The sequence below is a fragment of the Dunckerocampus dactyliophorus genome, chromosome 8, assembly GCF_027744805.1.
Source record: "Dunckerocampus dactyliophorus isolate RoL2022-P2 chromosome 8, RoL_Ddac_1.1, whole genome shotgun sequence".
NCBI lineage: Eukaryota > Metazoa > Chordata > Actinopteri > Syngnathiformes > Syngnathidae > Dunckerocampus > Dunckerocampus dactyliophorus.
This window is the reverse complement of record NC_072826.1, coordinates 19,843,343-19,855,385: the sequence shown is the minus strand read 5'-3', so window position 1 is coordinate 19,855,385 and position 12,043 is coordinate 19,843,343. Positions and strand designations below refer to the sequence as shown.

General features: G+C 39.8%; 1 protein-coding gene across 3 annotated transcripts in view; it reads right to left on the bottom strand.

Moving 5' to 3' along the window:
* The window catches only part of vgll4b (vestigial-like family member 4b), a 34,852-nt gene that overhangs the window by 8,447 nt on the left and 14,362 nt on the right, over nt 1–12,043 (bottom strand). For 2 of the 3 annotated variants that reach the window (XM_054783617.1, XM_054783618.1), the window contains exon 3: nt 4,010–4,244. In XM_054783617.1, coding sequence (XP_054639592.1) covers nt 4,010–4,244 — 235 coding nt within the window. Of the gene's footprint in view, nt 1–4,009; nt 4,245–11,451; nt 11,809–12,043 lie in introns of those variants that run through there. The other variant, XM_054783616.1, reaches the window with a different exon arrangement.

Sequence of the window (12,043 nt, the reverse complement as noted above, 5' to 3'; positions counted from 1 at the left end):
AAAGGCCAATGAGGAGTGTGTCCTCCTCTCTTATTTTGAAAGGAGCAACAGAGACTTTTGCACTGGAGGCTTTACAACTGCTGAGTGGCAGCCAGGAGGGCAGGCACTAGCAAGCTTCCAGCCCGCAGGCTCCAGTGGACGGGATAAGGCTTCTTTGTTCAAGGCTCCCCTCCTCCTTCTCCTGTTTGGAGTAGATGCACAGCCACGACATGCGGATGACTAGAAACAAGCAGGCACATGCAGGACACGTTCATGCACGCTGGATAAAAACACGGTCACCACTAAAACACTTCAACATACAAGAAAAGAAGCGGCACAAAGCAGTGACGTATGATTAGTGCGTCTGTACAAGCAGCTGGAGTTTGTTCAGACACTTCGCTTTGTTCTCTCACCGCCAAAGTCTGACTCCCCCAATCCTGACACTGGCTTGTTTGGATTGGAAAACAAAAGGATAGGTCTGGACCTTTGGAAGCCCCGCCCCCCTACAAGTGGAGGTGTCAGGTGTCTGTTTGCACCCATGCTCAAATGGTAGCTGAATTTTCAGGGTGACTGTATGTGCATTAAAAAAGTTATTAAAGTAGGAAATACGGTTTTAACTACAGAATGCAATTTATGATGAAAATGTGTACAGGAAATTATGTGGAAAAAGTGGCCTTTTTTAAAATATAGGGAGGTTAAATTGGCTTGAGGGATATTCTCTATTCTTTTCCATGGGAAATTTCTGGGTGGGAAAATGTGGAGATAGATAGATAGGTAGATATTTAGATAAATACATAGATAGATATTTTATTTATCTCCAAGAGAAATTCACATTTCCAGCAAATCTGGAAAAGTGTCATCATAAACGTAATCACTTCAAAATAAAACCAACAAGATCTGAAAGCACAAAGTTCAGTTGCTGTGAAACGCAAAGGTGAAACACCGTGACTGCAGTTCCAACTGTGCATGGATCATCTTAATCATCATCATCATCATCATTAATTAGAGCAGTGGTCACCAACCTCTTTGAGACCAAGACCCCCCAATGATAACACAAAATATATATATATATATCACACAGGCTGGATGTCAAGAGGGTTCACTCTGCATCTGTCTGTGTGCATTGGATCTATAGTGGAATGAACAGAGGGAGTGGGCCCTCAAGTCATTCAGCCTCTTTGTGGAGGCGGGGCTACTTGTGAGTGGAGTAGAGGGTTTAGCTTTTAGCTTCATGAGGCAGCATACGCTAACATGAAGAAGTTGCAGAAGCAATGGTTTCTGAGGCAAATGCCACAGCAGACAGCCACAGTGTGGGAACATTTCGGTTTTAAACAGAATGAACACGGTGAGCGCATGAACACAGACGATCGACAAACACAGTTTTCTCAACTGGGAAAATAAATAAATAAATAAATAAATAAATAAATAAATAAATACTGATGCAGGTGCCTCGACAGTCAACGATTACTGAGGTTTTTGGTCTGCAAATATAAACAAAACGGTGCAAAACAAAAACTGCAAACAGTGTCGCTGGCTACACTGCACAAACATACATACAAGCAACTTCTGTGTCAAGGACTGTGTCAAAACCTCACACAGGTACACCGTACACTACACTTGAGTACCATCTAGTGGTTCAAATGTGAAGTACACATCTCATGACAATGAAAAAATAGTCTAAAAAACTGTTTGATAGAAATCGATTATCAACGATAATTTGTAGTACAATTATCGACCAGCTAAATTTGTTATCGTGACAGGCGAAGCTGAATGTTTTGATATTGGAATGGTCGGGGTCAGTTGAAAAATACAAAAAAAAAAAAACTTGTACATGTTGCCATTTACTTTTCAATGTGAATATTGTAACAGAAAATGTGGAATAGTGCAAATAACAGGGAATTTTTGGAATGTTTCAATAGCTGGTGCGGATGTTCACAAATGGGCTGAACATTTTCCCATTGTGATAGATGAAAAGCACTTGACAAATGTAGACGTCGTGCGTGGACAAAAATTGGCTGGATAATAAGCGCACAGACAATAAGGCACTACACACAAAACATGAGTAGCAGTCTTTGCAGACAAAAGCAAAGACAACTCAGCAGGTGTCAGATAACATCCCTGCACATCTGAACATGAGTGCATGACGGACCCTTAATTCTAACGACTGTGTGCAGCTAATGTGTTTTTTAGAAGTGCACAATGCCTTGAAGGTAACGTCCAGTTGAAAGACTGAAAATAAAGCAAATCAAAGAAAAGCATGCTATGTTATCATGTAAGAAATGACATTTTATGTGGAAAAAAAAAAAAAGACAAGCACATTGCAACACTGCCTGAAGGCTGATACAACAATAAGCCTTATTGTACTTGGTTATGAAGTTAAACACATGTAGACAATGGAATATAGTTCCAAAGTGTGTCTGCGAAAAGTAGAACGTTAAGTCTCATACTAGTCTACGGCCATCTATGGGGGGGACACGATGACTGTGCACAAATGTCAAGTTGCACAAACTAATCCTTTGTTATGTGAGCACGGTCACAAGATGAGGGAAGAAAAAGCCTTTTCCCAGGCACCACCAGAGCAATTTACCTGATGTAACACAATCTGCACACACAAATAGGGAAGTCTAAAACATACTAAATCTCTTTGTAGCACAACATGAGCAGTGAGCTACTTTCTGCAATGAAACATTTGAGCACTTTTCCTTACACAAGCTGACCGCCATCAATTGCGAATGAGATCTGTATTTCCCTCAGCTAGATATTTTACTAAGAACCAGCACAGCTCCAGCCATCAACTTCCTGACATTGCTGCAATAAATAATAACCATGGCTGGAGTCCCATGACTGACTCAGTCTAATGGAGCGAGAGGCTCCAGGTCCACTGCCCCCAGGCCTCCCAGAGCTCCTTCACTACCCCGCTGGACAGTTCCAGAATCTCTGGAATCTCTAGAACAGTGAATGATTGGAGGGGGGTGTCCATGTGAGTAATATTTCTTCTGTTTCAAGGATGGGGAGTTCTACGGAAGCATGTCACGCAGCTCTGACAAGTAAGTTAACATTCCAAATATGAGCAAAGAAACACCAATTACAGTGGAACCTTAGAATTTGAACACCCTCGATGAAAAATATGCACAAGATAAACCGCTGAAAAACCTCACTTCAGTGACCATCTAAAGCAGGGGTGTCCAAACCTTTTCCACCGAGGGCCACATGCTGAAAAATGAAAGGATGCAAGGGCCACTTTTGTATTTTGTAAACCAACACATGTAGATATGCAAAGAAGATTTCAAGAAAAAAACTGCATCTGTGCTCTGTGATATACTTGGAAAAGTGTATTAGTATGAACTTCAGTCTTCTTTTTTTCCCCATTTTTGCTGTTTTTTTTTTTTTAATTTTCCAAATATTTGAACTTTCTTCTCCAATAATCTTCATAAATTTTCTTCTTGTAATATTATGACTTTATTCCCGTAATATAATAACTTTTCCTCAACATAATTTTTTTACATTTTTCTTCAATATTAAACTCTGTGCTATTAAAATGACACTATTTTTTCCTCATATTACACGTAAACTGTTTTTTCTCATTAGAATTCAAATTTGTCTCTTAAAACTTTGACTTTACTCTCATAAAATTACAGCTGTTATTTCAATTTCTGCTGTTTTTTTCCAACTATTTCAACTTTGTTCTTGTACAGTTCTTGCCATAATTATGACTTTATTCCCATCATCTTTTGACTTCATTCTCATAACATTCTAACTTAAAAAAAATACAACTTTATTTGTTGTTGGGTTTTTTTTATATAATATTAGGACTATTAGGACTAATGTTAGGATAATTCTTTAATATTTCAACTTTATGGTACTAAAATGACGTTATTTACTGGACATGTGCAAAACGTCAAGCAGTGTCACGGAAGGGACCTTTAAGGTTACACTCGTGCAACTTTATAGATTTACTGTATGATCAATTATACACTGCTTTTAGTGCATGTGTTCATGTGTGTTGTGTTTGTTGTTGTCGTGTACTCACAACTGCGTGGCAAAAAGTCGGCTCATCTTGGCCACATGCTCGTTGTCGTCCATGTCGCTGTCCCCCTGCTCGCCGCTCAGCTTCCTCTTGGTGGGGCTGATGGGAGGCGGGCCCGTCCTGTGGCTTGCGATGGACGAGGAAGACGAGGAGGAGGAGGAGGATGAAGACGATGAAGAGGAAGACGAAGACAGGGACAGGGACTGGAGTCTGGGGTCCCCTCGCAAGGTTGCTTCTCCTGAGACAGAGAGGAAGGTCATTAGTAAGGAGGAGCATTAGCATAATGACTTGCCTGTCAAATAAGTTTTTTCGAGAATTACATAAAAACAGCACACACTTACATGGAGCCCAGGAAACATCAGAAATGTTTTTTTTTTTTTTTTTTTTAAATGACCTGACTGTTATAAGGTGCACAAAAGTGAATAGCACAAAATGAAACCAACAGCTGTAAGTCACTAACTTCATGTTGCTGTTTGTTTAAAAACATGACATAACGTATTCTCGTGACACAAACTAAAACAACCTAACACCACACATAGATCGCACTCCTGTGGGGAACACTGTTGACCATCACACCACCACAAATCATCACTAATTATGAAGATGAACCACTGGGGAATTTATAGTACAGTGAGCCTCTCAGTAACAATTTTGTTGACTTAGTTTGCTGAGAGAAGCACAAACCTCCGGAAGTATCTGGCTGGGAATGTTTTGGGGGAAAAAAATAGCTGCGTATGGGTTCTGCGTGTATGTGTGTGTATTTATTTCTCAGAATCTCGTCTCTCCCCCCACTCTTGTCCTGGTCCAGGAGCCCCGTTACAGAGTAGTCGGTGAGTGGGAGTGGGAGCAAAAAAAGAGAGAGAATGAAGGAAAAGTACCACTGGCTCAGTCTCAGCTCGGGGACTTTCCACTGCTTTGGATACATGTATCTATCTGAATTTTCCCAAACAAAACATACAAGCTTAAGAAAAAGCTTGCTCCAGCTCGAAACGCTCCATAACTACTCCAAAACGGATACAAACAAGGCGTTTGTTGCTAACACATCAACTCCAAAAGCCAACCACCGCCTGGGACTTTAATTAGCACCTAAATAAAAAACATTGGCATTAACATCAATATGTTAGTAGCTGCATTTGAAGTATCATGAATGGTCAGCATCCAGCAGCTTTATCTACCTCTGCATGTGCCTTAAAATGTCATTACGCTTGCCGTACTATTTTTTTACAATAACATCAGTGCTATTAATGCTGGCTCCTTACCGCTATTACAACACTGGTTCCACTGCTGCTGGGTTGTGTAATATACTTAATAAATTAATGTGGTCCAAGAGAGCTTTCTCATGCACTCAAAATCATTATTAAGGTTAGATTTGATATACTGTATAATTAGTTTTCAAATTTCAGAAATAAGAGCCTCTCTCCAATTATCTTCGACTGTAATTTGACCGTAGGTCGACTCCAATGATCAGCATTACGAAAAGAGTGGCAATACAGTGCTAAATGTTATGACACGTTATCTATATATTACTGTGCATTGTTATACAACTAAATACCTTTATTCCAACTTATGTGCATATTTGCTATTTTACGGGCAATTTTTTTTTAGTAGGTGTCATTATCTTGACCATCCCAATGTATAAGCACTACGGTTACGAACGATAAACCGATGCTACCAGATATCCGGTTTGACAAGCAAGCAATACGGTTGCACCGGTAGAAGCCTCCTGGATCAATAAGAATCAGCCATAAATCCTTAGATTAATCGATTGAAGAGACATGCAACGGGTATCGCAAGACTAGCAGCCGGTTGACAGTCCGTCTCTTAAAGAACGCGAGAGCCTGGGCTGCCGGTGAAAGGATTTTGGTGCATTCACCGTAGTTTATCGTGACTGCAGGCGAGAATGGATGTAAACAGTAACAATGCGCACATTATAGCGATGTAATTTATCATATATTACGTACTGTGTAAAACTAAGACAGGAACAACATCAAATTAAAAGCATTTAATCAATACTTGCATCCACCAGTACGAGCCTGGAGTTTGTTTGCAGAGAGAATATTATAAGTTGCAGTTTGCTATCATGAATTAACTTGAGGTTATGCATAAATCCAACAAACAAATATTCACATTAGCACTCAATAATGTATTCAAATGTTACCTTTAAGCATCCCCATATAGTATCAGCATTTGGGACCAAATATGAGGTGAAAGAAAAAGGGGGAAAATACAGTATAGCAGTCTATCTGTGCAGCATGGGATAAAGTTATATGGTGCGTTCAGGGACCGTCGAACAAAGTGGGACATGTCGCAGCTCGCATCAAACAACATATGTAAAACTGGGGGATTTCTAACTGTATATTTCATCCATCCATTTTCTATGCCGCTTATCCTCATCAGGGTCGCTGGTATGCTGGAGCCTATCCCACGTGACTTCGGGCGAGAGGTGGGGTACACCCTGGACTGGTCACCAGCCAATCGCAGGGCACATATACAGTAGACAACCATTTACACTCACATTCATACCTATGGATAATTTAGAGTCGCCAATTAACCTAACATGCATGTTTTTGGAGAGAACATGCAAACTCCACACAGAGATGTCCAAGCGGAGATTCGAACCCAGGTCTTCACAATCTCCTGACTGTATGGCCAACATGCTAAGCACTCGGCCACCCTGTGGCGAACTGTATATCATTTTTTAAATAAAATAATGGCCCATATTTTAAATTTACATAAAATTGTATCATTGTATCAATCATTTGTACACTGTATCGAATCGTTCTGTTTTCAAAATATATCATTTTTGAATCACATCGTAACCTGTGTATCTAGATTCGAATCGAATCGTCCATCACAAAAGGATTTACATCCCTGATAAACACCATAATCCTGAGTGTGCCATCTAGGTGTGTCTTATAAACTGACATGTGGGTGCATGTACTCCAGCCTAAGCGTGGCACTACAGCACCTGCTTGGCCGCTACCACCCCCCTCCCACCTGTTGTCATGTTCCCGCTTGCCCCACTGTGCACCATGGCAACAAGGATGACATCATCATTTTTGGAGCAGGCAAATAGATTGCAATAAAAGGAGACAACACATCGTCCAATGAGGTTGCAGGCTTCCTAGCAAGGACTTTGAAGTGTTTTGGCCTTCAACTAAGTCTACTGTATGCATTCAAAATGAATGAACAATGTCAGTTTATTTATCTTAGGTTATCTTTAGGTTTGTCAGCCTTGCACACAGCTTCATAATGTGCAATGCAGCCAGCCATATGTGCACAGTGATTAATGACTCTTGGTACTTCCAATTAGGAGCATCAAAAACAAGGCTACGACATGATGACAAATGCTCTTCAGTGAAGTCAAACTCTCCCTCTCTCATCTCATTCCACTGAGCCCGCATGATCAAAGTCTATTTCTCTTGACAGAGCTTCAAACAGCTAGAAATCTGGATGAGATTAGATTACAAACGGAGGTGAACTCTCTCTTGCTCTCTTTTTCCCCCTGAAGATACTCCGAGATGAGTCCAAGCTTGCTCCTTCTCTGTTATCTCTGTGGTTAGGAGCTTGGGCTTCGGGGTGCTGCTGCTTTTTATCTCGCAAACCACTCCAATGAATACTACAAAGTTTAAACAGACTTCCAGAGAAGTTCCTTTGAAAGATCAACACTGGTTTGATCACAGGAAGAAGGGGGAGCAACAATAAGCGATGGAGAAGAACATAAAGTGGGGTGTTTCATACACAGGCAGCAATGCCCGCACCCCTTAAAAACACCAAACACATCACAACAATCTAAATAGCACAACAATTACACTATAACCACAGTCAATACATTCCATGGGATCAACACACATTTCTACCAATCATATGTTGTGTCCCTTGCTAATAAAAATGATATAAAGTGGAGCATCAAAATGTGGAATGCAATCCCTTCTGAGGCATTTTTTTCACCTATTTGTATTGATTTCAAATCATCCCCCATACAAATTAATTTGTTCCAAAGTCCAAGCAAAAATGTTTCAAGTGTAAAAATAAGCTAAATACTGTACTGTATTGTAATATTAGGTCATGTCCCAGATGCGCCCCACACTAACTGTACACAAGTGTAAAAAGAAGTGAAGCAAAGAAGACTCTCTTTGATAATAACAGTCCCAATGTGTATAGCAGACAGATGCTCACAGGCTAGCTAGCTAGTAGCTTGGATTAGCAATTCATTTTCCCAAGGGGCCTTATGAGAAATGGTCCGGGTCAACAGGCTGAACTTAATTATGTTAAATATCTTTTATATCTTTCTAAAAGAAGACTATAAATCATCGTTTTGACAAGAGGCAACTGACAATTAAGCAATGGAAAACAAGCTAGCAAGAAAAAATTATTTATTCAGTGTAAATTTGTCAAAACAACAGCTTCTGGTTTATGCTTCTGTGTCATTATTTGTTCAGAGGACATACACATACAGCGCACCTTCTCCAATTTCGGATCAACATTTGCAATAAAAATCACTGTTAGAACATATCAATTAGCTTCAACTTCTATAACACTCCCAGTCTCTCAGTAACTGCAATTGTTCACTAGCGACGAAGGAAGCGAACAACCTACTGTAAATACTTCACGAGTGTCATGGTTTAGATAAAGGTGCGCGCAAGCATGTATTCGCATACGTAGGAGATAGATGTAAGTCATTCACTCATTGAGTTGAGTTTGTGATGCAGTTAGGCATGCAAATTCAATGATAGAGCATACCGGATGCCTTTTGTTAAACAATACTTTTTAATATGCTTCTGCCTTGGAGACTATGTGTCTGTAAGTAATGTGCAAATATAATTATATGATACCTGTATGGATTGAGAAATGTGGTATTTTAGACAGCAGTGTTATTTAATTAGGACACCAAGTATGTCTATCTTGGAGATTGAAGCTGCTGTGTCAATGGTGTTAAAATACAGCTGTTTGATACATTTCTACACACCTGGATGCATCCAAGTGTCATGTCATGTGTGAAAAGTGTCTTATTTGAAAACAATCTGACATGTACGTTTTTATTGTAACAATATACATAATAAAATCTGAGTTATTTCAGCCTCTGTTGATGTAAACATTTCCCCATCCCTCTGGCTTTGTCTTCTTCTCTTGTGAATTTAATGTTAGGAGTGGTGCCATGACACTCCTTTATTAAAAAAAAAAAAAAAAAAAAAGGTTGCTCTGATGTTAGCTCCATTTTTAAATACCGGTAAATACCACTGATAGCCTAGTCCGACTTACGGTATATTTTTTCTTCTTCATAACACATTTTATGACTGATGGTACTTCACTTCATCAAAACAAGTCTTTGAGCTACCTTCGGGTTGTTTAAATGTTTTGTATCTGTATACTATATGTGTACAATTTTCAATATAGCCAAATGCTTCTAAACATACGTATTGAAGTATGTACTCACCGGGCAACAAGTCTGCACACTTGACAGTATTACTTGTACAACCATTTGACTTGAGCGTGTCTGAACACGTGTGGCTGTTCTTTCACTCCCCTTCCTTGCATCTTTGTGTTTTTCTTATCTTGAGACACATATTCGGCTCAGTCAGCTAAAAATCAACCAAAACAAATACTAATCCAGCAAAAATCAGCTGGCAGCAATAAATAGGCTCACTTGTGTGTGTGTGTGTGTGTGTGTGTGTGTGTGTGTGTGTGTGTGTGTGTGTGTGTGTGTGTGTGTGTGTGAGAATCATCATGTGAAAGACACCCGGAGGATATGCAAGCATTAAAAAAAGAAAAGTCTCCTCCCCTGTTCAAGTGGTGTAACTGGATAGATGGTGTGAAACCTGAGAGAGACGAGAACACAGTGGAACCTTCTGTTTGGATTCAGAGCCGGGACAGTGGCACTTTTATCCTTTTCAAGCAATAGCAGGCAGAAGAATAAGCTATGGAAGCGACTGCTATTTCACAATAATGGCATAGGGACAACAAAATCTAAAAAGCTGCCAAAGAACCTTTGTAGAGCGTCTCTTTTAATCTGCATCATGGTTTTCAGCCACATAGTTTCAATAATACAGATGCTAATACAGGTTTATTTTATCAAGTCGAGCCCAGAGGAGTGTTCTTACTAATATAAGGAAGGGCATTAGTGCAAAACAGCTCCAAGGTAGGCCTACTACATTGTGAAGCTACAAACTTATGTAATAATTTAAAAAAAACAGTGGAACTCACATTTTCCCCCAGAAACAAAAATTTCATCAAGTCTTTTTTTGTCATTAGTGTCCAGCAATGACCAAAAACACACAAAAGCCATAAAACACATGCAATGGGAAAATGCTGCAAATGCTGAAAATCCAGACAAACCGCCAAAACAACTGCATTAGAGAAATGCTGCAACTTCCCAGAATTAGCCATGCTACCAGGAAGTTAGCCAGGCTACCAGGGGTGCCAGACCTGAGGGATATCTGTTTTTAAAGACAAAATATTTTGCAGTAATGTAGGGAAACCGATTTTTACAGCCACACAAAGTACCTAACAAACACAATGATGTACTTTTCGTTACGTCAGCTTGCCGTTCGTGTATTTAAAGACGAATACCCTTCAGGTGTGTGTGTGTGTTTTTGGCATTTGCAGCATTTTTCTTTTGCATTGTTTTTTGATCATGCAGCAGTTATGTTATTGCAGCATTTTTAATTTGCATTATTTTCCTGTTGCATGTGTTAGTGTGCTTTTGGTTTTGGATCATTTATGTTTGGAGCGTTTGGACGTTGGTGTGCCTTTGTCCCTGTCCGCCACCAAACTACGTTTTATTCCCAGTCATTAAAACTGCATGCAAGGTCATGAACGATGTTGCATGTTGATAATGTCACAACAATGCAATGCTTGTATATGGCCGCGACAGTAAAAGCAAGACGTACTAGTAATAACTGAAGGCACAGAGGATCTTGTTCGAACCTCCAGTAGACTGAATGATATTATGTTAGTAGTTTAAGAGTGAAATAATAATTACTGACGCTTTTTGCACAAATTGCAAAGGAATGTAAACACTTGACAGTGACAGTGCAGCCTCGTTGTTTCAAATTCAAATGAACCAAAAACAAAGTAGTAAAAGTGTGAGTAATGAATATAAATGCCAGCAGCGAACAAGTTAAACACAGCAAATTAACCAAACAACACGACCACGGTTGCACAGTACTTTTGTCGATGACTCGCGAGCCTAAAATGACGCAAGAGGCTACCATTAGCTGCGTAGTCCTGCGCTATGCTCCATCAAATGTACGCTATATTTACAACGATTGGGTAGTTGAACACAACACGACGGCGAATGCCAACACAGCCAATATGTACGTATAAAAACACAAATTCAAATTTGAACTACAGATAATTTCAGTCAAAGCGTAGCTAACTTGTCTCAATTTGAATAGAAAAGGCCTACACCGCTAGAACATGAAGAATACGTCGACAAAGTTTACCTTCGTAGCAGAGTATGCCAATGTTGTTGTTCATCTTGTCCAGGTACTGGTAGTTCAACAGGTCCATTTTCGTCAGTAGCATCTATCACCTTTTTTAAAGTCTTACCGACAGCAAATATCTACTCTTCTTTTTCACCCACAGCAAAGTTAAAGGCCCAGCCTCCAACTTGGTAGAAAAACAAAAACACCGTTATAAAAAATGGTAAAAATGATAAAGTCTGTCGACGAGTTGGCTAAAAAAAACGCAGTGTGTAATAATGAGAGTAAGGTCAGTTCTGCTCACAGCCAGCTGTAAGTAGACTGCACTGACACGCAGGCTATGTGGAGAATGAGACCAATGCACCGCTGCTTCCATAGAGGAGCACTCGATCATACAAGTGGACGGGGCTTCCAGCTGTTACGTCACAATGCGGAAGTGCCCTGGATGCTTGCATTCTTTCACAAGCCAATAGGTGGCGCCAACGCTAATTGCCAAACATACGAAAAATGTACTGTATTACAGGAAAAAAAATAATTTGTGTGTATTTTAAATAATATACTGGCCAAAGTGAAGCATTTACACTAAATATTGTTGTGTGGACTATTGCATCTC